The sequence below is a fragment of the Camellia sinensis genome, chromosome 5, assembly GCF_055761805.1.
Source record: "Camellia sinensis isolate YWXY chromosome 5, ASM5576180v1, whole genome shotgun sequence".
NCBI classification, from domain to species: Eukaryota; Viridiplantae; Streptophyta; class Magnoliopsida; order Ericales; family Theaceae; genus Camellia; species Camellia sinensis.
In genome coordinates this window covers 171,396,625-171,413,629 of record NC_138965.1, presented here as the reverse complement: position 1 = coordinate 171,413,629, position 17,005 = coordinate 171,396,625, and the positions used below count along the sequence as shown (strand labels likewise).

At 32.0% G+C, this 17,005-nt stretch overlaps 2 protein-coding genes across 6 annotated transcripts in view; both read right to left on the bottom strand.

Annotated features, from left to right (window-relative positions):
* The window catches only part of LOC114319987 (uncharacterized), a 36,267-nt gene that overhangs the window by 5,130 nt on the left and 14,132 nt on the right, over positions 1-17,005 (bottom strand). The window contains exons 6-7 of the mRNA XM_082870435.1: positions 227-274; positions 47-145 (exon numbers count right to left, since the gene is read on the bottom strand). Of these exons, the coding sequence (XP_082726561.1) occupies positions 47-145; positions 227-274 (147 nt within the window). The remainder of the gene's footprint in view (positions 1-46; positions 146-226; positions 275-17,005) is intronic.
* LOC145790983 (uncharacterized) lies at positions 1,934-7,355 on the bottom strand. Of its 5 annotated transcripts, none has more exons than XM_082870431.1 (8): positions 5,175-7,355; positions 4,900-5,062; positions 4,576-4,811; positions 4,230-4,451; positions 3,282-3,374; positions 3,102-3,206; positions 2,622-2,998; positions 1,934-2,161 (listed from the first exon to the last, which is right to left on the bottom strand). In XM_082870431.1, coding segments are annotated over exons 1-8 (1,473 nt in total). In that variant the 5' UTR covers positions 5,451-7,355; the 3' UTR covers positions 1,934-2,160. The 5 variants fall into 5 exon arrangements, with proteins under 5 accessions (XP_082726557.1, XP_082726559.1, XP_082726558.1 ...); XM_082870433.1 differs by having other exon boundaries at positions 4,912-5,062; XM_082870434.1 differs by lacking the exon at positions 1,934-2,161 and having other exon boundaries at positions 2,517-2,998; positions 4,900-4,921; positions 4,970-5,062.

Sequence of the window (17,005 nt, the reverse complement as noted above, 5' to 3'; positions counted from 1 at the left end):
AAATTCATAAAAATAGATGCTGGCCAAACAGTTTAAATTTGTGTACCTGAATCATTTGATTCGCATCTTCAGGAGACTTCTTTTGTCCACAACAAGCACGGGCTTCCATATCTTGTAGCTCTTGATTCAAGGATGCACATTCAACCTGATGGCAGATGATGAAGATTATGTGGACTTACATATCAAGAATGGAAAATAAACCTTCATTTTGAAGAACTAATGCCACCTTCTGCTCAAGTTCTGCCACCTTAGCTGTTCTTTCATCTGCTGTTCTCTAAGGGAAGCAATGAACAAAATTAAATCAAGACTGTAGAAATATAAGTCAAATTATCAAATGAATCATCACAAAGTTACTAGAAAGAAGAACACGCATTAGCTACAATGAAGCACGGACATGAACACGAACACAAACACGCAAACATAAGATAACACTAATCTCTAAAGTTTAAACGTGAAGGGATTAATAGGCATCAATCTACATTATTTTTCTTTTATCATTGTATCTTAAGCTATTTTGTTCAAACTTAAAATGTGTTTCATGTAAGAGTATGTCTAAACGATGGACACACGTGTTCCCCAAGTGTCCAAAGTAAAAACTGGTTTGGACGCGTGTTTGACATGTGTCGGGGAGTGTCCAGCAAGTGTCTCTAGCATACATTACTGCTCTTTATATTTCCACTCTTTGCTAGGCATCAATTTAGGCTTATCTCATTCTGTCTCTCTTTCAATATGTACTACAACAAATTTGGGATTTAAAGACGAAACAAATTTGTCCCAAAATGTATATATTTCGTCACCCAAACTAATTACGACAAACATTTTTCGTCACCCGTTTTGTCTCCAAAGGGTCGTCGCTAAAGGGTCTTGGAGATGAAAAAAAAATTCGTCATTGAAAATGATAAATTTGTGACGAATTTTTTTGTCTCCAATACACTTTGTTGGGAACATACTTGTAAGTAATTAGCGACAAAATATTTTGTCATTAAAGAAGAAATTAGAGACAAAAGTATTTTGTCATAAATATAAGAAATAGAGACGAAATAATCTTGTGACGTTTAATATAAACGAAGACGAAAATTTTTTGTCAAAGAAGCTACCAATAGAGACAAAAACAAATTCATCATTAAAAATGATAAATTTGTGACGAATGTTTTTGTCTCCAATACACTCTGTTGGGAACATACTTGCAAGTAATTAGCGACAAAATATTTTGTCATTAAAGAAGAAATTAGAGACAAAAGTATTTTGTCATAAATATAAGAAATAGAGACGAAATAATTTTGTCACGTTTAATATAAACGAAGACAAAAAAAATTTGTCAAAGAAGCTACCAATAGAGACAAAAACAAATTCATCATTAAAAATGATAAATTTGTGACGAATTTTTTTTGTCTCCAATACACTCTGTTGGGAACATACTTATAAGTATTAGCGACAAAATATTTTGTCATTAAAGGAGAAATTAGAGACAAAAGTATTTTGTCATAAATATAAGAAATGGAGACAAAATAATTTTGTCACGTTTAATATAAACGAAGACGAAAATTTTTTGTCAAAGAAGCTACCAATAGAGATAAAAACAAATTCATCATTAAAAATGATGAAATAATGTCAAAAAAAATTCGTCACACATTGAGGGTAATAGTGACAAAATGTGACAATATTTTTTGTCATGACAAATTCATTTAGCGACGAAATAAAGAATTTATGACAAAATTAATCATCCACCTAAGCCAAATAAGGGACAAAAAAACCTTCTTTAGGGATGGAAAATTTTGTCAATAATTTCATAATATTTTTTTCCACATTATATACCTATTTTATCAAAATCTAAATTTTAGTTCAACAAATATGACCCTGTTCATGTTGAAACCTGTTGAATATAACAATTCCATCACAACTTAACCTAACTTGTTATCAACACATTTACGAATTAACAAAATGAAAATATCCATTCATCATTACAAATAATTTCATCCTGATATAATAAAATAGTGAAATATCCACAAAATATCCAAAAGTTATAACTTGTTCAATTCCACCAAAAATCCAACAATAACTAGTGTAACTCCAAAAAGTATGTGTATCCTTATCAAACAAAAATGAACATTCAAACAAATTACATCATTGTTGCACGTCAAAAATGCCACCCCAATCCAATCTGCAAAAAAATAAATTAAAAGTTATAGTAATTAATCAATTATACAAAAGATTAAAAATATTAGTAACTCATCAATTTACAATTAGATCAATTATACAATTTATCCCTGTAACAGGCTTTTTTTTAGATTATGAGAACAAAAAATTAATTTTAAGGCTAATTCACAAATGGTACATCCCATTAATGTGCCGTAAGTTCATACAACTTATATTGGTCCCTCCTAAGGTGTTTCTATTGGTTCTTGTACAAATCTATAATTGTGTGATAATTTAGCATTTCGACAGCCTTTTTTCAAGCTTTAAGTATAGAGAAAAAAATATATTTTTTAGACTAATTCACAATTTATACATCATGTGCACCTGTACAAATTGGATGTCATATGCATGTTTCCATTACTTCCTAATTCTTCAAACATGTATTCTTTTATAAAATTTGTTATATTAAAGTTAATATACTTTACCAAGAAGTATGTCCACTTGTGGATGAGTCCCCTCCACTTCCAAAGTGTCCAGTGAATCCTTTGGTCCTCAAAAAGTTGACAACATCAGCCATTATCTCCCCTTGCTTCTTCTTACCCTCTTCAAGATCTTCTATTTTATTGTTCTGCATTTGTATTTGTTCCTTTTGTGTCTCTATTTGCATCTCAAGGCGCTTCACATAATCATTTGTTTCAGCATATATGGTAGTGGCTCTCCTAATAGAGGATGAAGGTCTCATGCCAAGTCCCTTCACATAGCCAGACCTTGGCTTTAGGACTTTGATTGATAGCTCTTCTGCAGTCAAAGGGATTGATCCTGGCTGTGAGAGGTGATCAGCCTGTGTCTGTATCATATTTTCCTATCAAATATAAAAAAAATTAAATAATTATTAGAAAATTAAATAAGATTATAACAAATAGTATTCTAAAATTTTGTTAATAAAAATTGCAATATATACTCACATAATTACACTGAGCTTGAGATGAGATCCACTCATGTGTTTTTTCATTATAGTGAGTTTCCTTGTACAACTCTGCTAGATCAAGTAGCATCTTCTTTTCTCGTGCCTAATTCGATAGACCAAATATTCAATAAATAAAGCTAAGAATCTAATATAATTCTGAAAGTGCAAGGATACGTACCAGTTTTTCTACTCTAACAGGGATTGACCTAGAACCACACCTATGTTTTGTATACATCCTTTCTCTGTTCGCGATGTTGGTCTTTGATTGTTCCTATAAGGAAGAATGACCAATATAACAATGAAATGTATCATTAGTAAGACAAATATGTTGGCTTTTGATTGTTCCTCTAAGGAATAATGAACCAATATAACAATGAAATGTATCGCTAGTAAAACAAATTTAATGATTGATAATAAAGAAATTGCATTGTTCCTCTCTATCATTTTCCTATATATCATTTCAACTTAAAAGATATTTCAAATTATTCACTAGTTTCATTCAATTCTGTGAAAAATATATTAGAGGACTTGTTGAGATTTCATCATAAGATGGTTTTTCTGGGTGAAAAAAGAAAAACGAGTAATTTACACCGTTCACAAATAGGGGGCATATAAGCATGGGCAAGATAGATTGTGAAAAAATCCATTTACATTTCACAAGATATGAAACAATTACTGATACCAAACTCATAACCCTTTCTTTCTTCCACAACTCTATCAAATCTAAAGTTCTGTCTCAATACCCTATATTAGTTACTTAGCTAGTTGCTTACCATTATCATGAAACTTCAGACCAAACCCAAGAACAAACAGAAAATTAATACAATCATAGAAACTGAAATCTTAGTTCTTTGTTCTATGATGTGAAAGATGCACTTTAAGGAACCATAAATTAATCTCCTATTATGCGAGCCTTCCAATCCATGTTTAATAGTTTCCCTTTCTCATTTTTCCATTTATTTGGTTTTTATTATGTTCCACTTACATGCCTAGAAGATAAAGGGAAAAGAATACATATGGAATTTCACAGCAAATTGATTGTGTTCTTTCTAGTTGTTTTAGAATCTCTCCCTATTCTAATCAAATTCTTTCTTCGCTAATATAATAAAAAAGATTAAAATGTTACCAGAAATTCTTTAGTGTTCCACTTTTTATCAATAAGATCTATCCACTTGGTAGGATCGACATCCTTTGGTGGGTGGTTTCTTGCATACTCCTCCCCTTTAGCCTCCTTCAGCTCCATGAATTGTTTGTGCAGCCTATAGGTATGGTTACTCAATCTCCGACCAAATTTTGTGTTCATTGCCTTCTTTATATCAACAGGGTCTCCTTGTAAATCAAATTGATCCTGCAAAAAATAGATAAGTCATAGATAATTCTTATAAAAAATAAAATAATTACAATAAATAATTAAGATTTCTAACCTATTATAAAAATGAGTAAAATCTCCTATAAGTAGACAACGAACTTACATTCAAGCGTTGAAACATCGCCTCCTTAACGGAGGCATCAACATACTTCCACCTACGAACACTTGGATTTGGTAAACGAGTTCGCACTTCTACACCAATCTTTGAGGCTAGTTTTGAGGCATAGTCCCCTACCGGTGCACGAAATTCTGGAGGGATAGGCACGCTAAGCTTTCCATCTTTATCAACAAGGCCTTGAACCTCTTTGCCTCGAGTCGGGCCACGAGCACGCTTAGCAGCTGATATTGTGAAGCCATAATATTGAAATAGTATGTGAACAAATTTAATTAAGATCTCAAATCAATGTAAATAAAGAGTGTGTCTTACCAATAGTATTACCAGCAGTCACCTCAAGTTGAGGCTCCACATTGAGAGGTGGTGGCGAATTGCTAGTCACCTCAGGACGTGAAGAGGTATCCCCCTCTTCTAATGCGTGGGTCAATGCCTCATGATGAGATTGTGAACGGGCTCTCGATGGTATCTCTAACAGCTGAATAACATAATAAAATATGAATATATGTACAAAGATATACATGTCTATGTGTGTATGAATTGAAAGTAACAAGAAAGAATATATTTCACAATGCATAAATGTATAGTACCTCATGCTCAAACGAATCATAGGTTTCAGTGTCACTGCCATCTTCAGCCTCTGACGGTCGATAATCATCATCATTTTCCTCAATTGGTATTTGTTTTTCCTTCCTCAATTTCTTATGTTGAACCGTAGCCTTCAAACAAGTTGTTATATTCTTCACTCCTAGAGCATTCATTCTCTCACGGTTTTTATTAATATTCTTCATTCTTTGTTTCTCATAGTTCGTTACCTTCTTAGTTGCGGTACTTGGTTTGGTCAATTGCTTTTTTGTAGCGTCCATTTTGCCCAACTATAAAGCATAATTGAACATTTTTTTGGTGGATACGCATAATTGAACATTAGATGTAAAGAAAAGATAATTATATATTTCTATACATAAAGCATAAAGCAACAACAATCTCAACAAATGGATATGTCATATAGGCTCTAAATCATTGAAATATGGCTAGAGTGATATGGATGATTTTTGTTTTTACCATTTACTTATCATAGAACAAATTAATTACAAAGCCATCAGACACACAATATGACCAATCAATGATAAACCTACATAACAGTGGATGAACCCCACAACTGAAATTCAACTACATTAATTAAGAACAATGTTCATATAGAAAGTGCAAAATAACTACAAATCCTAGTCTACATCAAGATCCATATAGTAATCCACATCAGGTTGGTCACACTCTTCATTTTGTTTGTCAACTCTTTTCTGTATCATTGTTTCATCAGATGACCTAACCCTTGTAACAACTTCTGCTTCAACACCATCTCTATAACATTGAACATTAGGGCCGATGTCAATTGGAACAACATCGGTAATATTTTCTTGTTGGAACACATCGTTTTCTTTTGGTTCATGTAATGATTCTCCATCACCTACCTCTGGTACATCAAAGACACCCCTATGTTGCACTCGTTGAACGACTTGCCAAGGTTGTCCCCATTTGGTATCATTTAGGTAAAAGACTTGCTTAGCCTGGTTAGGCAAGATGAAAGGGTCGTGTTGATACCACCGACTTGTGACATCAATACTTGTGCAATAATCATCGGTTCGCAATGTACTACTTCGACCTGTATTTCCTGTGTTGTACCATTCACATTGGAACAATACAACTTTGTTATGACACATGTACTCCAATTCCCAAACATTGCACAAGTGACCATAAAATTCATGCGTCACTCCCTCATGATCCTCTTCCGTAAGCACACCACTATTCTGACTGTTACGGCGATTGTCTACTTCTCTTGTACGAAACCGTACGCCATTGATTATGCAACCTGAGTACTCTTTTACTAGTAAATTTGGGCCATTTGCTAACGACCAAAAATCATTGGTTGCTTCTGGTGACTTTTCTTCTCTCAATATATTTATCTACATTCACATATGACGTACATTAAGATAGTAAAAATAAATTAATAAATGATCAAATCTTATACAAATTTTTAATCATGTCTTAAAATTGAAAATGCCTTACCCACTCTTTGAACCACTTGGGAAACTCTTGTTGTTGTATACGGGTTATGCCTTGGTCAGATGGAGTCCGTAATAGATTTTTGTGTATCCTACTCAAAAGAATGTGATTATTATGCACTACTAACTACATTAACAAAGCTAAGAATACACATATTTAAATGAAAAACATACTCTAGATACTTCTCTATCTCGGGGCTATTGTTCAACAAGAACCAATGAGCCATATCACGATATTCTTGTGACATATCAGAATCCCTTGTGATTAGGCCAATAGGACGGGTAGTTTCTGTGAATACAGTTAACCCTTTGTGACGTTCGCCACGATCTTGATTTCGTTCGAGTCGATTATGCACTGTTTCGATCCCATCAACATACATTGAACAAAAAGTAATGCACTCTTTGACAATGTAAGCCTCTGCGATTGAACCTTCTGGTCGAGCTCGGTTTGTAACAAACTTTTTTAAAGCTCCGAGAAACCTTGAAAAGAGAATTAGTTAAGAGCAAGGTTACACATGCAACATATAATTACGAACCTTTCAATTTAACAATTACCTTTCAATCCGATACATCCATCGATATTGCACCAGTCCTCCAAGAATAGCCTCACGCGGCAAGTGAACGGCCAAGTGAACCATCACATCAAAGAAGGCTGGAGGAAAGATCTTTTCAAGCTTGTATAATATGTTTACTATACGTTCCTCTAATTTCTCAAGTTCATTACGGCGCAATGTCCTTGAGCACAAATCCTGGAAAAAGCTACCTAACTCAAATAGTGTTTTACTAATTTCTTTGTCTACGTAACCACGCATCCCAATTGGAAGAATCCGTTGTATGAGTACATGGCAGTCATGACTTTTCAAGCTTGTTAATTTACCATTTCTCGCATTCACTGATCTTGATATGTTTGCAGCATAGCCATCTGGATACTTCACTGATTTCAAGAATTCAAAGAAACCCTCCCTCTCTTCAGGGGTCAATGAAAAGATTGCCCTAGGTTTGACATAAGTTCCATCAGGACGACGTGTTAACGACAACTCTTTCCTTATACCCATATCTTCCAAGCCCATCCGTGCTTTGTCGGTGTCTTTGTTCTTTCCATCAATGCCTAACATAGTTCCAAAGGTATTTTCACTAAAATTCTTCTCGACGTGCATAACATCAATGTTGTGTCGAAGCTTCCGTTTCTTCCAGTATGGTAACTCATACAAGATGCTTACCTTTGTCCAATTTGGTGCCTGACGGAGTCTTTTCTTATTTCTTGGATGCTTCCCATATGTGACACCTGTCACTCTATCCAATTGCTCTAATATCTTTTCCACTGGTAACTTTAAAGATCTCTTTCGCTTCTCATGCTTACCATTGTAAGCCTTACTCTTTCGCCTTTCGGGGTGGTTTTGAGGCAAGTAGCATCGATGGTTAGTGTATGCAGTCTTACCTTTCAAGGATTGAAAATATGGTTCATCATTGCAAGTGTAGCAAGAATAATGACCCTTTGTTCTCCACCCAGATATGTCACCAAATGCGGGCCAATCGTGTATAGTCCACATCAAAGCTGCACGCATCTGGAAAGACTCACCAGTTACGGCATCGTAAGATAATGCACCATTTTCCCACAACTCATTCAACTCATCCACCAGAGGTCTCATGTAGACATCAATATCGATCCCTGGTTGTGATTCTCCAGGAATAAGTAGTGACATCATAAGAAAGGGATCTTTCATAACCAACCAAGGTGGCAAGTTATAAGGAATGAGTACTACAGGCCATAAACTATACGAGTTGCTCATGTTCCCAAAAGGATTGAACCCATCAACAGCCAACCCTAGCCTCACATTTCGAGGCTTCAGGGCAAACTGAGGATGTTGCACATCAAATTCCTTCCATTTATCACTATCGGCGGGATGTCTCAATACTCCGTCATCTATACGTTTCTCCTTGTGCTATCTCATGTCCTCAGCAGTCTTTCTTGACATGTACAATCTTTTCAACCTTGGTGTTAATGGGAAGTACCGCAACACCTTATGGGGAATCTTCTTACCCCTGCCACGATTGATCTTGTATCTGGATGCCTTACATTTTGGACATTTATCTAACCTTGCATTTTCCTTCCAAAAGAGTACACAATCATTTATACAAGCATCAATTAACTCATATGACAAGCCCAAATCTCGAAGTATTTTCTTAGCTTCATAAAATGACTTTGGAACCAAATTATCTTTTGGTAAAAGTTTTGTTAAAAACTCCAATAGTGTGTTAACCGACTTATTGCTCCAGTGGTTTGTTACCTTCATATTAAGCAGCTCGATGACAAACTTCAACAGAGTGTAGTTTGTGCAACCTAAGTACACCTCACGTTTGGCATCATTCAATAGCTTATCAAACGTTTGTACTTCCTCATTCTGGGGTGCATCGTTGGGTTCTCCTCTTATTCGATCTTCCACTAAGGCATCAATACCACCTAAAACCTCATCTTCATCAATTGCCATTTCATAATGAGCCTCATTTGATACACGTGGTTCCCCGTGCTCATGCCAAATAGTGTACGTTTGCATAATCCCATATTGAAGCAAATGAATTTGCACATTTCAAAGATTTTGGGAATAATAGTTCACACAGTTCAAACATGGGCACAGAATTTTACCTTCCTAGTCAACAACTGCCATTGCAAATTTGATAAATGATGTCACCCCATCAATAAATGGCTGACTCATCCTTCCATCAGGTGTCTTACCCAATGTAATCCAACTCTTGTCCATGTCTGATCGCAAATGAAAGATCAAGTTTTTTTTAATTTGTTTATGTCATAAAACGCATCATGTGTACTATTAGCCTATTCCATTTAGGAATGCACAATGTGTATCATACAAAGAAAATCATATGACGTTGTCTATCTCTAATCTTTCCTTAGTTCTCCAAGTATATAACATAGATTAAGATGGAAGTATTATGGGAAAGGATAGAGTAGAAAAAAAAATGGTTCCTGATAAGTTTACAACATTAGTACATTAAAAGGAATAAAAGAAAATTTGCTCATTTAGGAAACTAGTTATTTTTGAAGAAATAAAAAGAATCTTAGTTGATTGGACTGTTTATAGAGGCAATATTGATTATGGTGTGTAACTGTGGCTTCAGATTTCTCTAATAACGATATAATTGGAAAAGAAGATAATCAGGCACAATATTATTTGTTCTTCCTTTCATTTCTTCTATTTTCTTATTTTTATTGCCTTCGTTTTAAAGAGAAGGTGAACTTAGAGTTACTAATTCTTTCCTCTATCCATCCATTAAGTTTTAAGGAGAGATCTTTGTACACACTACTTAACTTATCATGTAACAGCATCACACTTGATATGTTCTTTAGTAACTCTAAGTTCAAACCAAGCCATGGAATTATTTATCTTCACTTTGACTTGTACACTAACAACCACATGTTCTCTACCTTTTGTCTTCCATGGTAATTTTCTAATTTTTCTCTATATTTTTTCATCATTTTTTATTTTGTAGTCATTAGCTAGCCACTTTGTCCTTTGTTAGTGCTCTACTCTCACTATGCTCAATTTGGTTCAATTAATTTACTGTTTGATGTTTAAGTGCTTTTACCAAGTTGGTTTGTGGAATGTAACAGTTTGGTTGTTTTCGATTGTGGCTTTATGAAATTTTCTATACCCTTATTTGCTGTGCTAAAAGCTTAAATTTTTAGGACTATTAGCATTAATACGAACACATAAATTGCTTTCAAGTCACTACTTAATTCATGACCTGTTTGGTAATGTTGTGTGTTTAAGGTTGGTCAGTTGTTGTCAAATTTTGTCTTCCTTAAGTTAGTGATTTTTGTTATTTTTGTCATTTTTTGTTATTAAACATCTTTACTTAACAATTAAACCTCTTTAAAAAAATCTGACAGATTAAACCTCTATAAAAATAATCTGAAATAAAAAGATTTGACAGATTAAAAAATTTAAAATAATAAAAAAAATCTGAAATAAAAAATCTAACAGATTAAATCTCTTTAAATAATATATATATAAATCTATACTATATATTAAGCAAAAAGGAGTTTTTAACCCCAAGGCCTGTGGGAGCTCCAATCTCCTAATCCTAATTTTCTAATTTTTTGATTTTAAAAAAAAAAAAACCTCAACATTTATTGATTTCTCCCAACCCAACCTTAGCATTTATTGACTTCTCCCAACCCAACCTCAGCATTTATTGACTTCTCCCAACCCACAATCCCTTTTGACTTCTCTCATAATTATTGCAACACCTTTTTCAATTTCTCCCATATACTATGGTTACACACAAAAATAAAAAATAAAAAGATAAGAATTTAGCTATAGATCTCAAAAAGATATAACATCTAAATTTGAATTATGATTTAATAATATAATTATGTATTTTTTTATGTATATCTATCAAAATTTTAAATCACTTAATGGGACAAATTAATCAATTTTCTAAAATTATTGATTTTTAATTTACAAAATAGATTAAAAAAAATTATTGACTGATTTATTTATTTAATAACAAAAATATTTCATAATCTCTCCCTCCTAATCTCTCTCACAAATTTTCAAAAAAAAATATTAAAACTTGCATTCATTTTCTCTTCCCCAAAAAATCAGATAATATTTTCTATTAAAGTTGTAGATATCTACCTATATTTTATATATTATATTATAACATAACAAAAAAAACAAAAAAACTAAAAAAAAAATCTTTAAAGTTTATCTAAATAAACTTTAAATCAATAAAACTCACATGTCTATCACATATCTAACTCACATCATAACTTACCTAAATAATAATAATTAAAAACAAATAGAAATCACAGATAAATTAAATTTTAAAAAAAAAAGATACCCACAACTTCATCTTAAATAAATTGCAAACAAAAATACCCGAATAGAAACCACACAAAAATAAAAATAAAAAGAAAAAGATATATCTATCTATCTATCTATACTATATATTAAGCAAAATGGAGTTTTTAACCCCAAGCCTTGTGGGAACTCCAATCTCCCAATCTAAATTTCTTGATTTTTTTATTTTAAAAAAAAAACCTTAGCATTTATTGACTTCTCCCAACCCCAAGTCTTACCCTCATAATAATACTTTAATTCATTAAGAACAAGCATGAAAAAAATTCTTTGAAATCCAACACATATGAATCCCTTGAAAAGTCTCAACACATATGATTATTATTCATCATAATAACACTTTAATGCATTAAGAACAAACATAAAAAAAAAAAAATTCTTGAAAAGTCTAACACATATGATTATTATCAAAATATTAAACTTTAATATAATATAATAAAAAAAAGAAGACATTTAATTTCTTGAAAAGTCCAACACATATGATTATTATCAAAATATTAAACTTTAATATAGTATAAAAAAAGGGAAAAAAAGAAGACATTTAAAAAAAAATTAAATATCGCAATTCACATATATAGATAATTGTAAATATATTAAGGAAAAATGAATTTTTAAATCCCAAGCCTTGTGGGAGCTCCAATATCTTAATCTTAATTTTCTAAATTTTTTATTTAAAAAAAAAAAAACCTCAACATTTATTGATTTGGTCAAAATCCCCTTATCAGCATTTATTAACTTTTTTCAATCCATATGCTTACATTTATTGATTTAGTTAAAATACCTGATTAGCATTTAAAATCTCCTCATACAAATAATTATAAATACAGCTAGTGCATAGTTACTGCAGTAGCCTTTTTAATTTCTCCTGTACACTATCCTTAGTGATAAGATTGTTAAATTATTTTTATAAAAACCTTAAAAAATATAATTTATATATTAAAAAAAATTTTAAAAAAATATAAATATCTATAATTATTCCGTGCATAGCACGGGTGATAGGCTAGTATATATATTGAGCATATGTGCATTTAAAATATATATAAAAAATTATATATTCTATGCCGATAATATATATATATATATATAATATAAAATTATGAGAGAATAACTTAAAACAAAATAGAGCATCACATATTATAAACAAAACAAACCAAATGACACTCACACACTCAAACCCCCCACCCCCCACCCCAAGTTGGATCATGAAATTGTTGAAGTGTCAAACTTGAACTCGGAAATTAAATTATTGCCAAAAAATGGTTGTTTAAGTTTGCACAAAATGACACATTATGCAAATTCACCAAGTATGCAGCCATACTAAATTATTGGTAGTGCGACTTTGCTGAAAAATGCACGAAATGACACATCATGTAAAAATGGATCATGATAATGACACCCTCTCAATGAAGTTTTGGGAGAAGACGAATCAAACATCTTGCAAACATGTAAGTGTGCAGAGAATGAGCAATATGCAAACACATCAGGCACGAAATGAACATTGTCCAAATGGTGGTAAGTCAATCTTCCTCTAAATGACAAATAGGGCAAGATATGTGCACAAAATTAGTATCATGCAATCATAAGAAAATGATGCAAGAAATAAGACATCTTGCTAATGGAATGCATCTATGGATTGAAAGAAAATGTGACACCATGGGCCAACGAGAAATGGCATTAAGGGCCAATAGGGAATGGCACTTTGGTCCTATGGGAATGCCATTATGTGCCAGGGGACTTTGGCTTTGAAATATTTTTTTGGTAGCATTTTGTTGCAAATGAACTGAACAGTGGCAAAAACAATGCATGGTTTGTTGTGGACGGGAGAGACCATGACATAAGAGACCATATGAAAGAAACGATACTAAAAACATTGTATTACTACTTAAAAGGAGGCAGAACCAATAGATAGTTAAAAGTGGATGCAAATGAGTCATAAGTAGTTGGGAATGGTCTGATGTGAGAGGAAGACAAGTGCCACCAACCCAAGTAGGAGTTTCTCGCTACTAAGGTTCCATCAATCTTGGCTTATGTCCACACATAAAGCCACAGTGGGCTACATGATTGTATTACTACTTGAAAGGAGGGTAAAACCAATAGACAGTTAAAAGTGGATGCAAATGAGTTATAAGTTGGGAATGTTCTCATGTGAAAGGAAGACAAATGTCACCCAAGTTGGAGTTTCTTGCTACTAAGGCTCGATCAATCTTGGCTCATATCCACACATAAAGCCACAGTGGGCCACATCTTATATTCACTCTTGAATGATCTGTTTATATCAATAACACGTATATATAGGGGTGAATTACAATCGCATCCGGTAATTTTAGTATTTTATGGCCCAAAGAACTTACTGTTTAAAGCTTAAAGATGGAATTGAAATCTTATTAGAAAGAGAGAGGAGTTTTTGCAGTAGGAAGTCTGATCTCTTGATATACAAGTGCTAGTGTTCTTAATGTTGTTAATAGGGTAATTTTTTGTTTAACATTTTTATTGGTGTTTCATATTTTAAGCTAATTTTAAAACTTGACCTTCATTATCTACATGATTGTTGCTTTTCTGCACTTGGTTTTGCAGCAAGCTCTGACTCTGGTTTTTGTGGAGACGAAGAAAGGAGCTGATTCACTGGAACATTGGTTGTGTATGAATGGCTTTCCTGCTACTACCATTCATGGTGACAGAACACAGCAGGTAAAGTTGTTTTAAGCATTATCTTTTGCTGGGGTATTTATTATGATATTGGTGGTGTATATTTTGGACAAATCACAAAAGTAACTCATTCAATTATAATTAAAAAAAGAAGAGAAAAGCTTGTGGATAGCAGCATATTTGTTCTTGTTTCATGTTTACATTTTAGTCTAGAGGTTAAATTGCATTGGCGTCCCCTAAGGTTTTGAAATTAGGCACTCTCCATGTGCATGTGTCCACGGCTGAGAGAGAGAGAGGGAGAGCGTTTTTGCCCTCTCCACCACTTTCTTCTTCCTCTTTTCCTTAATTCAAGGTCAGTTCTGGTGTACACATCAGATAAATAATTATATCGTTTAGTCAGGTTTAATAGTGGACAGTCTTGCTATTAGTTTGTATCTATATGTGTATATGTATCTGTACTGTATATTGAACTATCAAGTGGCTATATGTATATATGTATCTGTACTATATATCAGACTATCCCCTGTTAGCCGTCTTTAGTGTAGATTTATTCTGTATAAAAAGTGTCAACACTACAAACTCTACAATGGTGAACAATGAACAAAAATGAATTATGAACTCCCCACAGAACCTTCAAAACAAGGATTTGGAGGTAAATTATGGATCAAAGCTTAATAAAATTAACTATAATTACCGGTGCTAACACTGGCTTGCTAATTTTCTCTGTTCATATCTCCATCGCCAGAGCATTATTTACAATTCTCGCTCGCAGATTCGAAACAACCATGCAAAAAAAAAAAAAAAAAAAAAAAACAATTCCATAGTTGTGGAATAAATTTCTAGTGACGATAATCAATTGATCAAACCCACGCATACATACGTCTTATTGGAAGGTCATATAAATATGTATTGATTGTTCCTAATGGGAGGGAAGAGAGGGAGGGAAAGAGGGATACATGTGTACCATGAGAGTCCCTTCCAGTCAGATTGTGGAAGAATGCAACCGATCCCTCAGCCGTGGGTTGCAACTGTAAGCACACCAGAGGAAGAGCAGAGGAAGTTTGATGGTGTTGAAGATCACAGCCTTTCAACTTCTCAGCCTCTAGATATGTATTGATTGTGAGGAAGTTTTTTACAATGGGCCCAACTTCTCAGCCTTTCAACTTCTCAGCTTTCAATTTTATTTGATTTCATTTTTTGAAAACGATTTGGAGTTATTTGTTTTTTTTAGATACACTTAATTTAACTATACTTAAAATGTAAAATATTTATGAAAAATAAAAATCAATAAAGAAAATGACAATGTACTAAATTTTTATATTTTTTTGTATGTAGTGAATTTTTTATAGTGTTTTCATAAATTTTGTACTTTTTAAATTTATCTAAAGGGCAAATTACACAGGTGGTCCCTATACTTTGTTTTTTTGTGTCATTGTGGTCCCTACACTTTCAATTGGCACAATTTTGATCCTTAATTTTAAATTTTGTGTCAATTTGATCCATTAATAATGCCATTAGTGTTTTTAAATGAAAATAATCACTGAATATTGATTGAAATTAACTCACTAAAGTTAGTAAATTTATAATTTTCTATAAAAAAAAATTAGTGGTAACCCGTACTACGCACGGCATGTAAAAAAGTTAATAATATATTTTTGTACAAAATAATATAAATAGTTAAATTTTTGTATGCAAATTATGAACACAAAGAAGATTGAAATTTTACAATTTAAATCTCACAATTTATTTATTATTTTTTTAATTTGTCACAAATTTAATCATGTAACTTTCAACCTCACTTTCTAAAATTGTAAACTTAGGTGGGCTCAACCCAAGCAACTTGAGTCAAGCTTAAATTTTTTTTAACGATTGAACTATATAGTTTTTAATTAAATGAATACTTATGGAGAAATTCAAAAATTCAAACTAAATTTGAGTGGACTTGGGCAGAAACACCAATTAATAACTTGAGCAACCAAAACAAAATTATATATATAAATATATATATTATTTTCTAATTTATTTTTTAAAATAATGATTAAAATTAATTAAAAATTTAATATTAATGAACAAAAGAAAAAACAATATACTTAAGATTTTCAATAGAATTTTTCTTGAAAATATTTAAAAAATATACCTTTTAGAAAGGGATCATTAAATAAAGGGTTGTTTGGGAAGTGCCATATTAGCTCTTTTATATATATATATATATATATTTTAATCTTTTTTGGGTCACATCACATCTCTACTTTTCTGCACATTTTTTTATAAAAAATAAAAAAATATACTTAATTATCTTTTTTTGGGTCACATCAGATCTCTATTTTTCTATACATATTTTTGTAAAAAAATAAAAAAGTATACTTATTTAGCACTTCCCAAACTACCACTAAGTTGATATTAAAAAAATTTACTTTTTATAATGGCAAAAATAATTTATATATGATTTTTTTGAAATTATTTTTAATTTAATAAAATATTAAATAGAATAAAAACAAATTTCTTAATTAATAGCGATTAAATTTAAGATTTTATTTTATAATTTAATAAAGGATGCAAAATTTTATCACAGTTAAATTTTTTCTGTAAATTATGAAAACAAAAAAAGATTGAAACTTAAAATTTAAGTCTCACAATTTTATCACAATTTATTTATTATTTTTTAATTTATCACAAATTTATTCATGTAACTTTAAAACCCCCTTGCTAGAATTGCAAACTTAGGTGGGGTCAACCCAAGCAACTTCAGTCGAGCTTAAAAATTTTTAAAGATTGAACAGCATAGTTTTTAATTAAGTGAGAACCTATGCAGAAATTCAAAAATTCAAATTAAAT

Bases quoted from the DNA above. Each gene is read 5' to 3' on its own strand.
- LOC145790983 (XM_082870430.1), bottom strand. From the start codon at position 5,450: ATGGACGCTACAAAAAAGCAATTGACCAAACCAAGTACCGCAACTAAG. The intron at 5,063-5,174 runs GTACTATACATT...TATGTTATTCAG, and splicing joins ATGATTCGTTTGAGCATGAG to CTGTTAGAGATACCATCGAG. The intron at 2,999-3,101 runs GTGAGTATATAT...TATATTTGATAG, and splicing joins CTCAAGCTCAGTGTAATTAT to GAAAATATGATACAGACACA.